This window comes from Procambarus clarkii, chromosome 26, assembly GCF_040958095.1.
Source record: "Procambarus clarkii isolate CNS0578487 chromosome 26, FALCON_Pclarkii_2.0, whole genome shotgun sequence".
Taxonomy (NCBI): domain Eukaryota; kingdom Metazoa; phylum Arthropoda; class Malacostraca; order Decapoda; family Cambaridae; genus Procambarus; species Procambarus clarkii.
This window is the reverse complement of record NC_091175.1, coordinates 20,628,519-20,642,993: the sequence shown is the minus strand read 5'-3', so window position 1 is coordinate 20,642,993 and position 14,475 is coordinate 20,628,519. Positions and strand designations below refer to the sequence as shown.

The 14,475-nt window shown below is 42.4% G+C and overlaps 1 protein-coding gene across 6 annotated transcripts in view; it reads right to left on the bottom strand.

Annotated features, from left to right (window-relative positions):
* The window catches only part of lic (dual specificity mitogen-activated protein kinase kinase lic), a 54,002-nt gene that overhangs the window by 24,972 nt on the left and 14,555 nt on the right, over positions 1-14,475 (bottom strand). For all 6 annotated transcript variants that reach the window (XM_069331947.1, XM_069331951.1, XM_069331948.1 and 3 more), the window contains exons 4-5: positions 10,049-10,214; positions 9,198-9,434 (exon numbers count right to left, since the gene is read on the bottom strand). In XM_069331947.1, the coding sequence (XP_069188048.1) occupies positions 9,198-9,434; positions 10,049-10,214 (403 nt within the window). The remainder of the gene's footprint in view (positions 1-9,197; positions 9,435-10,048; positions 10,215-14,475) is intronic.

Sequence of the window (14,475 nt, the reverse complement as noted above, 5' to 3'; positions counted from 1 at the left end):
TCTGGGGGGAGCCCAGAAAACCAAAGCTACTTCACCAAAGACTACCTAAGAAAACAAGGGGACATACCCGGGAGGCGGTCGGTGAACCACTCCTCAACACAAAGTCGAGAGAACAACCCAAGGACCCATCCGGAAAGCACCAGGCACATCATTCGCCAGAAAAAGGGAGAACGGCCGCAGACGAAGAAACCTATGACCATAACCATAGGAGCCAAAAACCACTGCGCCCGAGAAGAGCATGAAACTCCGGCACACGACCCTAAGAGGCCAATGCCAACATAAAAAGAGAGCTGAGGCAAAGCAAACCTGACCCCAAGGAGCCACAACCACCAAGGAGAAGAAAAACAGGAAAGCACCCCCCTGTCCAAAGACCAGGACGGCACAGACAGTGCATAAGCAGGCCAGAGGTGAAACAACGCACGAGACAGCCTGCAAAACGGCACAGAAGGAACATCGATACCGAAAGCTAGCAGCAGAAACCAAGGTGCCAGACCCTGGAACGGCCCCAAGCGCCTCTACATCCTCTGCAAGCCAATCCTATGACAGCCCCAGGAGGTAAAAGAAAACGCAGAACCAAAACCAAAATGCCACAAGCGTGCAAGTCCACCGCCACAACTGCAGCCGACAGGGAAAGAACCCGCATAAGGAGCCGCCCCTAACCAACATCCCACAGAAGGGCAGGAGCGAAAAGACTCATTAACCCTTAAAGTGCGCATCACGTCATATGACGTGTTGGAGTACTACGCAAGATTTAAACGGCCCGCGGATACACAGGGTTACCTTACCTTGAGGTGCTTACCTTGAGGTGCTTCCGGGGCTTAGTGTCCCCGCGGCCCGGTCGTCGACCAGGCCTCCTGGTTGCTGGACTGATCAACCAGGCTGCTAGACGCGGCTGCTCGCAGCCTGACGTATGAGTCACAGCCTGGTTGATCAGGTATCCTTTGGAGGTGCTTATCCAGTTCTCTCTTGAACACTGTGAGGGGTCGGCCAGTTATGCCCCTTATGTGTAGTGGAAGAGTGTTGAACAGTCTCGGGCCTCTGATGTTGATAGAGTTCTCTCTCAGAGTACCTGTTGCACCTCTGCTTTTCAACGGGGGTATTCTCCACATCCTGCCATGTCTTCTGGTCTCATGTGATGTTATTTCTGTGTGCAGGTTTGGGACCAGCCCCTCAATTATTTTCCACGTGTAAATTATTATGTATCTCTCCCGCCTGCGCTCAAGGGAGTACAGATTTAGGCTCTTTAGTCGGTCCCAGTAATTTAGATGTTTTACTGAGTGGATTCTAGCAGTAAAGGATCTCTGCACGCTCTCCAGGTCAGCAATTTCTCCAGCTTTGAAAGGGGCTGTCATTGTGCAGCAGTACTCCACTCTAGAGAGCACAAGCGTTTTGAAAAGTATCATCATCGGTATAGCATCTCTAGTGTGAAAAGTTCTTGTTATCCAACCTGTCATTTTTCTTGCAGTTGTGACGGCTACTTTATTGTGTTCTTTAAAGGTAAGGTCTTCCGACATGAGTACACCCAGATTCTTTACATTGCCTTTTCGTTCTATGTTATGGTTTGCCTGAGTTTTGTACGTGGTTTCTGTTTTTATATTTTCAATTTTTCTGTAGCGCATGAGCTGGAACTTATCTCCGTTAAACACCATATTATTTTCTGTAGCCCATAGAAAGACCTGATCTACATCTGATTAGAGGTTTGCCGTGTCCTCTATGTTGCCAACTCTCATGAAAATCCTAGTGTCATCTGCAAAGGATGATACAGTGCTATAGGTTGTGTTCTGGTCTATGTCCGATATGAGGATGAGAAAGAGTACTGGAGCAAGCACAGTACCCTGGGGGACTGAGCTCTTCACGGTTGATGGGCTGGATTTTATTTTGTTGACTATTACACATTGGGTTCTGTTGGTCAGGAAATTGTAGATCCATCTGCCAATTTTCCCGGTAATTCCTTTTGAACGCATTTTATGTGCAATAACACCATGATCACATTTATCAAAAGCTTTTGCGAAATCTGTGTAAATTACATCAGCGTTTTGTTTGTCTTCCATAGCATCTAATGCCATATCATAGTGGTCTAGCAACTGCGACAGGCAAGAGCGCCCTGTTCTGAAACCATGTTGTCCGGGGTTATAGAGATGCTGTGATTCCATGTATTTTGTGATCTTACTTCTTAGCACTCTCTCAAAAATTTTTATGATGTGCGATGTTAGTGCTATCGGTCTGTAATTTTTTGCCTCTGCCTTATTTCCTCCTTTATGGAGTGGTGCTATCTCTGCTGTTTTTAGTATATCAGGGATAACGCCAGTATCTAGGCTTTGTCTCCACAGAATGTGAAGGGCCTGCGATAGTGGTTTTTTACAGTTCTTGATGAATATGGAGTTCCAAGAATCCGGGCCTGGTGCAGAGTGCATAGGCATACTGTTTATGGCTTCTTCAAAATCTAGTGGGGATAGGGCGACGTCTGATATATGATTTGATGTTGGTATCATATCCATGAAAAATTCATTTGGGTTATCAATCTTTAGTGCATTTAATGGCTCGCTGAAAACAGAGTCGTACTGCTTCCTCAGTAACTCGCTCATTTCTTTGTTGTTATCGGTGAAAGTTCCATCTCCCTTTCGCAGGGGCCCGATACTAGATGTGGTTTTTGATCTTGATTTTGCAGAGGAGAAAAAATATTTCGGATTTCTCTCTATTTCACTGATGGCCTTTTGCTCTCTTTGCCTCTCCTGGGTTTTGTATGATTCTTGTAGCTTGAGTTCAATTGTTTCTATTTCTCTACCTAACCTTCTTCGCCGTTCTTGAGATAGGGTGCGACTCTCAAGTTGTTCCGCGATTCGTTTTCTTCGCCTATATAGGGAACGTCGTTCACGTTCCAATCTGCATCTCTTTCTCTTTTTTCTTAGGGGTATGTGGTTTGAACATATTTCTAGTGCTACTGAGCTTATTTTTTCCAGGCACTGGTTCAGGTTTGCATTTTCTAGCTGTTCTTCCCAGTTTACTTCTGTGAAGTCCTGGTTTATTTGCTCCCAGTTTATCTGTTTATTATTGAAGTTGAATTTGCTGAAATCTCCTCCACCAGGAATCTGGACTGGTTTTGAAGGTCCATTCCCCATGGGTGTCAGAACTTCAATTAAGTTGTGATCTGAGTAACAGGTATTTGTAATCATTATGTTCCCGATCAACTCATCATTATTAGTGAAAATGAGGTCCAGCGTGTTCTCCTTCCTAGTTGGTTCTACTATTTGCTGGTTTAAGGCAAACCTATCGCACATCCGTAGCAGGTCATTTGCATGTGCCTGTTCATTTAGGCTACTTCTTGGTATTCTTTCTGATATTACTGTATTAGCCAGGTGCTTCCATTTCAGGTGCCGTAGGTTGAAGTCCCCAAGCAGGGTGATGTTCGGAGCTGGATTTGTGAGGTTTTCCAAGTAGTGCTCTATTTTCATTAGTTGGTCTTTAAACTGCTGAGGGTTTGCCTCCGGTGACTTATATACAAGGACAACAACTACATTTAGGATCTCTATTTTGACTATCAGCACTTCCACCATATCATTTGAGGTGTTTAGCAGCTCAGTACAGATGAGTGTGTCTTTGATGTAGAGTCTGACCCCACCCTGAAGCCGGTGTTTCCTATCACATCTGAAGAGATTGTATTCTGAGATCCATATTTCACCATCAAGGTAGTCCTTTGTGTGAGTTTCTGTTAGGGCTGCAAACACTGCATTTGCCTCATGAAGGAGACCATCTATAAAGTGATGGACCATCTAAAGGGTTCACCACACCTTCATCAGGGCTCTTGTAAACAGACGCCATTTTTTAAAAAATTGTGGGCCAAACTCCCGGGTGTTATTGGCCTCAGTATTGAGTGAGCAACCAAGCCTGATGCACGCAGCATGAGCTAACAGTACTGCTGTTCAGCTTGTGACCACAGCATCGCCTAAAAATGCCAAAATATACTTGTTCATGCTATTATGTAGCGATGATATTATTACAAAAGACCCCTGACTGTGATAAAACTGACCAGGGTTCTGATAATAGCAGGATTGTGGTGATATTTAGCGCTGTGTGCCATGGAGGGAGGAGTAATGCTGTGGGAGGGAGGGTGGTGGCGATGTCTTCTGACTGTGTGGCCACCTTTTATTGACTGCACTCACCATACCAGCTTAGTGGTTCGCTATGGTGAACACAAATGTAGATACTTATATATAACGTGTGTATAGAGGGTATAAACAGCAAGAGAAGGTTTGGAGCCGCCTTTTGGTGAGGGCGGTGGCACCGTCTGCACAACGCCACCGTGCAGACGACGATGTTGTTTACTGGTTACCACGATGGTCTTTGGGCACCATACCAGTTTATTTGTACAAGTATGGTGAATAAAACAGGTAGATATTTATATATAATGTGTGTGTATAGCGTAATAACACCACACAGTATTGTTGGAGGAGAAATATTAGTGCGTCTGGCCTTGAGGGCAGCAGCCATCAGCTGATTGTGTGAGGTCCTACGTCTTTGTGCCTTTACTCACCATACAAGCTTAGATGTACAGTTATGGTGAACAAAACATGTAAATACTTATATATAACGTCTGTATATAAGATATATAGTGTAATAACACCACACAGTATTGTTGGAGGAGAAATATTAGTGCGTCTGGGCTTGAGGGCAGCAGCCATCAGTTGACTGTGTGAGATCCTACGTCTTTGTGCCTTTACTCACCATACAAGCTTAGATGTACAGTTATGGTGAACAAAACACGTAGATACTTATATATAACGTCTGTATATAGTGAATTATAGCAAAAACAGTATTGTGGGAGGAGAATGTGGGCGAGTCAGATGACTTGAGGGAGGGCGGGAGTGGCTGGCTGGTACACGGCGGTCACTCCTCGTTACTTTTTGACTCATAATAGCTACTTAGTTGTTCGTTATAGTGAACAAAACATGCAGATACTTATATATAACCTGTGCTTATAGTGTAATAACCGACAAAGTATTTGTTCACTGATTGATGAACATAATTGAATCAACAATATGCACACCATATTTTTGAGTACAGCAATGATTCACTCATTTTATTATATAAATATATCAAACTACACACTACTGAATAATATTACAGCAAAAAAACTATGAAAAATCAATCAGAGACATTGAAATAATTAGGTAATTATCTCTTTGTGGCAACACTGGCCTGACAGGTGGCGAGCAACAGACCGCCTGGGACGCACGCTTAGTCAACGCCTATAATTTGCCAGACTTCCCCACCCTATAGCGGGCAATATATGCCACTTACGATTTTTTTATTATTTTTCCCGTGATCAGTGAACACAAATTAACAGGTTAGGAAGAAAAAATAATTATTTTTTTTCAAAATTACATGCGCCTGTGGGGAAGAAAGGACATTATACCCCTAGCATGTTAAGAGGAGCAAAATCGCCCCCGGGAAAACGAGTAGCGCCGAGACAGCACGAAGAGAAGAGATATGCACAAAAGAACAAGAAGGCCAAACACCTTCGCCGCTCCCCTCCTCTCCATGCAATCTTCAGGAACTTGTTCCCCCTCTCCTTATTCTTCACTCCCCCTCTCTCTATTGATTTTGTTGGTTTGCCTTTATGTACCACTTTACTGGTCTGCCTACCCCTAACACTTTGTAGAAAAAAAAATCGATTTCTTCTTCATTCCTGCTCTCATTTAAACGTTTTGCCTCTTCGAGGTTCAGTTACAGCTTCTCTGTCTTCTTTTGAAAGATCTCGTCTTAACAACCACACTTTCCCATCCTCATCATTTTGTAATTTTCTAGCATCCCTGAGTACTTCTTCCATCTGTTTGGCACTGTTTAGGGTGATCCTCAAAGGTCAATCTTTCCCTTTCACGTATCTGCCTATTCTCCTGTAGTCGCACACATTCTCTATAGTAGTAAGACCTACGAGGCCAACAATTTTATCTACTACTTCCGCTTCTTCTACAGCTCTTTCTGACCTAGATGTTATCTCCTTTCCTTTGCAACCAAAATTTATCAGGGACTTACTCTGATCAACTGAGTTTTGCATCAACACACACCTGAGTGTGTGTGTACTCACCTAGTTGTACTCACCTAGTTGTGTTTGCGGGGGTTGAGCTCTGGCTCTTTGGTCCCGCCTCTCAACCGTCAATCAACAGGTGTACAGATTCCTGAGCCTATCGGGCTCTGTCATATCTACACTTGAAACTGTGTATGGAGTCAGCCTCCACCACATCACCCCCTAATGCATTCCATTTGTCAACCACTCTGACACTAAAAAAGTTCTTTCTAATATCTCTGTGGCTCATTTGGGCACTCAGTTTCCACCTGTGTCCCCTTGTGTTAAATAGACTGTCTTTATCTACCCTATCAATCCCCTTCAGAATCTTGAATGTGGTGATCATGTCCCCCCTAACTCTTCTGTCTTCCAGCGAAGTGAGGTTTAATTCCCGTAGTCTCTCCTCGTAGCTCATACCTCTCAGCTCGGGTACTAGTCTGGTGGCAAACCTTTGAACCTTTTCCAGTTTAGTCTTATCCTTGACTAGATATGGACTCCATGCTGGGGCTGCATACTCCAGGATTGGCCTGACATATGTGGTATACAAAGTTCTGAATGATTCTTTACACAAGTTTCTGAATGCCGTTCGTATGTTGGCCAGCCTGGCATATGCCGCTGATGTTATCCGCTTGATATGTGCTGCAGGAGACAGGTCTGGCGTGATATCAACCCCCAAGTCTTTTTCCTTCTCTGACTCCTGAAGAATTTCCTCTCCCAGATGATACCTTGTATCTGGCCTCCTGCTCCCTACACCTATCTTCATTACATTACATTTGGTTGGGTTAAACTCTAACAACCATTTGTTCGACCATTCCTTCAGCTTGTCTAGGTCTTCTTGAAGCCTCAAACAGTCCTCTTCTGTTTTAATCCTTCTCATAATTTTAGCATCGTCCGCAAACATTGAGAGAAATGAATCGATACCCTCCGGGAGATCATTTACATATATCAGAAACAAGATAGGACCGAGTACAGAGCCCTGTGGGACTCCACTGGTGACTTCACGCCAATCGGAGGTCTCACCCCTCACTGTAACTCTCTGCTTCCTATTGCTTAGATACTCCCTTATCCACTGGAGCACCTTACCAGCTACACCTGCCTGTCTCTCCAGCTTATGTACCAGCCTCTTATGCGGTACTGTGTCAAAGGCTTTCCGACAATCCAAGAAAATGCAGTCCGCCCAGCCCTCTCTTTCTTGCTTAATCTGTGTCACCTGATCGTAGAATTCTATCAAGCCTGTAAGGCAAGATTTACCCTCCCTGAATCCATGTTGGCGATTTGTCACGAAGTCCCTTCTCTCCAGATGTGTTACCAGGCTTTTTCTCACGATCTTCTCCATCACCTTGCATGTGTGTGTGTGTGTGTTACACACACACCTCAACCACTTCAAGCACAAATAGGCAAGTATCTGTATATAGGGAAGGGAGTGCCACCTCTGGCTGGAAGAAGGGAACCCTTAGCCTCGAAGGAAACCACACAAAATGCATTAGAGGGAATGTTTAGTGTGTGTAATAAATATTATAATTATAATTATATATATATATATATATATATATATATATATATATATATATATATATATATATATATATATATATATATATATATATATATATATATATATATATATCTCCTAGAAGGGGTACCACCTCTGGTGCAAGTGTAAGGACCCATAGCCTCGGAGAAGAAAATAAAGAGTACTCACAGACGACCTTGTGGATCCTCACTGAACACTGATATTTTCTTCTCCTACCACCCCCATTCTTTTGGTATTTGTGTATATATATGCAACTTTATTTGAAAATGTCATTACACAAAAAAAAGTTACAAGATTGGTTACATGCAGGATACAAGGCTGCTTGTCACAAGTTGTATAGCTCCTCCAGCTCCTCAGATGGTGGGCAGGAACCATGGATGCAGTGAGCATTTCCTCTCTGGATCGCCACACTAAGGCGCTGAAAGAGAAAATTGGCAGCTCTAGGATCTCTAGTTGTTTCAATTATCTTGGACCCCAACTCCTTCAAAAAGCTAGCAGAACTTTTACCCCAGGCACCAAGTGTCTCCGAGGCAATGGGAACTAAATTATAGTGGTGCTCAAGGTCTCTGTATTTATATGACTTGGCTGCTTCCCGGTGATTGGCAGCACCTCCTGCTTGTGTAGCATAGAAGTCAACATGGGTGTTGGCTAAAGTTGAAACGCAAGTGTAGTCCCACACCAACTGTCTACCATTCTTCCAGGGGTTCACCTTGATTCCGTCTGAGCGACTGACAGGCTCATCAGAGTTGCGGGACATTAGGTAACGGGGCTCTCTTTCTGCTGGACAACCGGCTGTGGTAAGGCTTCTCTTAATAATGTTGTTAACCTCGTCGTGTCTTGCATGTCATTCTCCTGTCCTTTGGCAGAGAAGGCCATGCCATCCATACCTGTCGGCCTCTGCCTCGCCGCAAATACAGCTGTATTTGGTGTGGATTGGGGCAGCGAGGCGGAGGGCCTGCTGTGTGAGACGGGTGCCGGTTGCTGACATTGGGGGTTGCTAATAGGAAGTCACCTGCATGAAGAGCTGCTACTGCTCTAAGTCGGGCAGTGGCATGTGGTGTTGTTGCAGCTTCTATCAAAGTCAAGCTTCTTGGTCAGCAATGGGGTGATCCCAGCTGGATTGCTTATGGGCTTCAGAAGGTGGTGGTTGGGGTGCTGGTCCTGTTTACAAATGATCTCTTGTTTTTCCTCTATGGTCATTCTCACATGTGTTTTCTTGGCTTGAACCTTACTACTGGCTTTCTTGGGACCCATGATGAGATATATAATAACTCTTATGTTCAAATACCCAACAATCCAAAAAGAAAAAAAAAAACTAATTCTTTACAAAGAATTCAGGTGCAATTGTCACTAGGCGGGAGGCACTGGTAAACTGAGGGGCGATCGCCATGCCACCACGTGCTAGGTCGGCCATACCGCGTATCAACAAACTTCGTTTCCCGAGGCAAAGCTCGTAACCCGATTTGGAGTTTATGAAGAAATTGGGGTCGTAACCCAAAAAGTTCGTGTATATATGGGCATTTGTAAGCCGAGGAGTAACTATATATATGTAATAAAGTGTGGGAAATATAGAAGTGATAACAACAAAATACTACTTACAGAAAATGCAATTTTGCCAAGGAATTCTTCTGGAAAACTCTTTCCTCGTGAGAACACCATAGGGTAAAATTTATCCAGCGAGGTCTCCATCACTTCCATACAAATCCACACATCACCATCTCTGAACAGCGCGCCATAGAAGTGGACTGTGTAGGGGCAAGCTCCAGACCGCATCGAGACATCAAGATCCATTAGCAGGTACTGTTGTTCACGACTGTCTACAGTGCTGGTGATTCTCTGTAATTATAAAGCGAAACGTTTAACTGTAAATATATGTAGTGCTATTTATAATAAGAGCAATGGCTGTAAAACGATAAGCCCCATCCCTAATATCTTTAACAGGTCCATCTGCTGTATATTACTCTTTCATATTCTACAAATACTCTGAATCACAGTGTCTATGTAACACTAGCCAATGTGGATTTTGGACAGGTCACTCCTGCCTCTCTCTCATATACCAGACTACTATGACATGGCCTTAGATGCCAAGGAAGACAAGCAAAACGCTGATGTAATATACGACTTCACAAAAGCCTTTGATAAATGTGACCATGGTGTTATTGCACACAAAATGCGCTCAAAAGGAATTACTGGCAAAGTAGGAAGGTGGCTCTTAAACTTCCTAAGAAATAAAACCCAGAGAAAAAAAATACAACGATTGAGAAGTTCTGCAGCTAGTAATCAGGAATAATCTAATCATGATGTGATAAAATACAATCAACGACTTAAAAACAGCAGCTGGAACATACATTAAAATACATTTCTACATGTATCAATGGCAATGGCAGTCAATCATAATTTGTTGAGGCACCAGCATAACTAAAGACTAAATGCTCTAAACTGCTCCTCACCTTCACAGCCATGATTGTGTCCGATGGTCTGTGTCTCATTTTCTCTACTACACCATATGCACCACGTCCTAGTTCTCTCAAAAGTTCCAGGTCATCAGCCGAGACTTCCACATCCTTGCCGTCCATGGTTATAGTTGTTCTGCTGTCCAAGTCCCGTGGAGGTCTCCTATATTAATGAAGGTTATCAATTATCTTCACATAATTACTCTGGAATTATTAACTTAGCATTATATAATTACATATGTATTTTCTACATTTCTAATCAGGCCTTAGGAAGCAATTAATAAGACCCAGGAAATTCACATTAATTTACATTTACCAGAAAATTCTTCTAGGATAACATTTGGCTTTCATGTTCAAGTTCTTAATTTAAATTAAGTTTCCTGGGTACAGCCTCCCTTTTTCCTGCCATGTTTATCTCAAAGGAGATAAAGTTGTTACAAGGATACACATTTTTTTGTGCATAAACACACGCTCACACACACATTACACATTTTTTTTTAAATTCAAATACTGTAATGGCAATACATACAGGAATTCCTATAAATCCTCCAGGTCCCTAACAACTTCCTAAAAAAATTCCAAAATGGTTTTATCATCATATTACTGTGACCGAGAAGTTCCTAATGTTTGTATTATTAAGCTTGAGTGCAAAAAGATAAATGGAGATACTGTACATGACTGAAAAAGACGAAACCAAGTTATAATAAAACAAGAAGGCTAATATAGCACAACACAACATTGACAATAACAGGCTTTTAAAAGTGATCTAGATTTACATGACAATACCCAAGTGAGCAAGGGGAACAAATTATTTTGTATGTAAGTTGCTACTTTGGCTGTAGTTGAGGGAGTGAAATCTCGCAATAACATTACAATCACGAGTGTTCATGCAGCAAACGCCCAGTGGAGGTTACCCCGGTGAGCCACATCATGGGATTTACCGCAAAATTATCTATACCAATTAATTTCAATGTCAATGATTTATTTTGTTTATTCACCAATTTTTTTAAGGTATATTATGCACTAATGTATCATTTGAGAAATTTCTACAATAAAACACGTGGAACATCGATACACAAATATACTGTACGAGCTCATTTATCTGAATTACATGGAAAGGACCCCCCCCCCACCAGATAAGTCAGACATGCAGATAAGCAGAATTTTTACTGGGGAAGACAAAATGGGCAGAGCTTCTTTCACCCTGATGTTCCTGTTACCTAGCAGTAAATAGGTACCTGGGAGTTAGACAGCTGCTACGGGCTGTTTCCTGGGGATGTGTGACAAAAAGGAGGCCTGGTCGAGGACCGGGCTGCGGAGACGCTAAGCCCCGAAATCATCTCAAGATGACCTCAAGAACCTCAAAAGTCCAAAAGTGAACATACTGGTATTATCAATTTTTTGTACCACAACTACATAATTATAGTGTATGTGGAAATTTAAATTAAAAATTATACCAGTACAGTACTGTAATATAAAAAACTTCAGCTTACCTTGCTGAAGTTTTGTGGAACCAATTGCCGCGTAACATTGTGGAGGTGGGGTCCCTCGATTGTTTCAAGCACGGGTTGGACAAGTATATGAGTGGGATTGGGTGGTTATAGAATAGGAGCTGCCTCGTATGGGCCAATAGGCCTTCTGCAGTTACCTTTGCTCTTATGTTCTTATGTTCTTATGCTGTAGTTTGTTTTCTTGACTGATACTGCATTACTGTACAGTATCTTTAAATTAATAATTCTTGCAAATTTACATAAACTAACTTAACACAACACCAAAATTACTGCACAGTACATGAGTTTGGCAAGATCAGTTTTGACTGCCAGCTGCTGAAGCTTCATTGATTGAAGGCTCTTGGCTTTCTGGAGAGGCTTCAGTGGTTGAAGGGCTTGGATTCCTTGTGAGGCTTCAGTGGTCGAAGGGCTTGGATTCCTTGTGAGGCTTCAGTGGTCGAAGGGCTTGGATTCCTTGTGAGGCTTCAGTGGTCGAAGGGCTTGGATTCCTTGTGAGGCTTCAGTGGTCGAAGGGCTTGGATTCCTTGTGAGGCTTCAGTGGTCGAAGCGCTTGGATTCCTTGTGAGGCTTCAGTGGTTGAAGGGCTTGGATTCCTTGTGAGGCTTCAGTGATTGAAAGGCTTTTAGTTGCAGATGAACCTTATCTTACCAAATAAGAATCAAGCTTAGCTTACCTTCTGTGTTTATTGGCCTCTCTTATGGTTCACTGGCTCTTCGGTTCGCCTAAGGTACTGATACACGTTTCCAACTTTTGGATTAGCACAGTTGGATGAATAATTAATTAGCATGTTAACAGAAGACATGAGTAAACTGTATTTTGTTTATGTGGTGTTGGTTCCTCATTGCCATCTTCATCTATCTCACCAGTAACAGCCTGAAGAATCTCCTCTTCACTCATCACTCATCCTGGGTCATCAGCATCTCTAGCCCTTCAACCACATCCTGTCTTTCTAAATTTTCACCAGCATTTCAGAATATTCCATGGATTTCATCTGTAAATCCTTCAAAATTCATATTTTCTTCCTTTTCATTGTTGATTGTAGCTGTGAATTTTCTTCCTGGAATTCTTCAATACTTTTACTTCACTCTACACTTTAGACTCGATTTTAAACCACTTCTTTGATGGAATAGTTTTTCTAATTAAAGTTTTTTTTTTTTAACCTTGGTATCCACACCAAGTTCCTCATCTTCCTCAAGAGGCAAAACTACCAAAAATTTGTTGAGCATTTTTTTTTGCATTATCAAGCAACAGTCTGAATTATCAAGCCTGAACTTCGCTTGGCCTCACTTTTGTTTCTCAATTTGATGTCACAAACTTCCTTGCAAAACACATTATGAAACCAAGAAAGAAAAACCTAAGTAAAGCATACACTCTTTGAGCTACAATATTTCATAGGCAGATTATTCAAGCAATGTTGCTAGGCTCTTGGTTTCTTGGATTTGCCAACAATTGCAAATACACGCGGCCCCGCAATGTCTGCTTGATGGGGTTCTGGGAGCTCTTCTACTCCCCAAGCCCGGCCCGAGGCCAGGCTTGACTTGTGAGAGTTTGCTCCACCAGGCTGTTGCTTGGAGCGGCCCGCAGGCCCACATACCCACCACAGCCCGGTTGGTCCGGCTGTAATTACCCAAGTGTAGTTACAGGATGAGAGCTACGCTCGTGGTGTCCCGTCTTCCCAGCACTCTTTGTCATATAACGCTTTGAAACTACTGACGGTCTTGGCCTCCACCACCTTCTCCCCTAACTTGTTCCAACCGTCTACCACTCTGTTTGCGAAAGTGAATTTTCTTATATTTCTTCGGCATCTGTGTTTAGCTAGTTTATATCTATGACCTCTTGTTCTTAAAGTTCCAGGTCTCGGGAAATCTTCCCTATCGATTTTATCAATTCCTGTTACTATTTTGTATGTAGTGATCATATCACCTCTTTTTCTTCTGTCTTCTAGTTTTGGCATATTTAATGCCTCTAACCTCTCCTCGTAGCTCTTGCCCTTCAGTTCTGGGAGCCACTTAGTAGCATGTCTTTGCACCTTTTCCAGTTTGTTGATGTGCTTCTTAAGATATGGGCACCACACAACTGCTGCATATTCTAGCTTTGGCCTAACAAAAGTCGTGAACAATTTCTTTAGTATATCGCCATCCATGTATTTAAAAGCAATTCTGAAGTTAGAAAGCGTGGCATAGGCTCCTCGCACAATATTCTTTATGTGGTCCTCAGGTGATAGTTTTCTATCTAGAACCACCCCTAGATCTCTTTCTTTATCAGAATTCTTTAAAGATTTCTCACATAATATATAGGTTGTGTGGGGTCTATGTTCTCCTATTCCACATTCCATAACATGGCATTTATTAACATTAAATTCCATTTGCCAAGTGGCGCTCCATGTACTTATTTTGTCCAGGTCTTCTTGAAGGGCATGACAATCATCTAAGTTTCTTATCCTTCCTATTATCTTAGCATCATCAGCAAACATGTTCATATAATTCTGTATACCAACTGGTAGATCATTTATGTAGACAATAATCACCACTGGTGCAAGAACTGAACCCTGTGGTACTCCACTTGTGACATTTCTCTAGTCCGATACATTGCCTCTGATCACAGCCCTCATTTTTCTATCAGTCAGAAAATTTTTCATCCATGTTAGAAGCGTACCTATCACTCCTCCAATATTTTCCAGTTTCCAGAACAACCTCTTATGTGGAACTCTGTCGAAAGCCTTTTTTAGGTCCAGATAGATGCAGTCAACCCAACCATCTCTTTCCTGTAATATCTCTGTTGCTCGATTATAGAAACCGAGTAAATTTGATACACAGGATCTTCCAGATCGAAAACCATACTGTCTGTCTGATATTATATCATTTCTCTCCAGGTGTTCTACCCATTTAGTTTTAATTATTTTTTCCAATATTT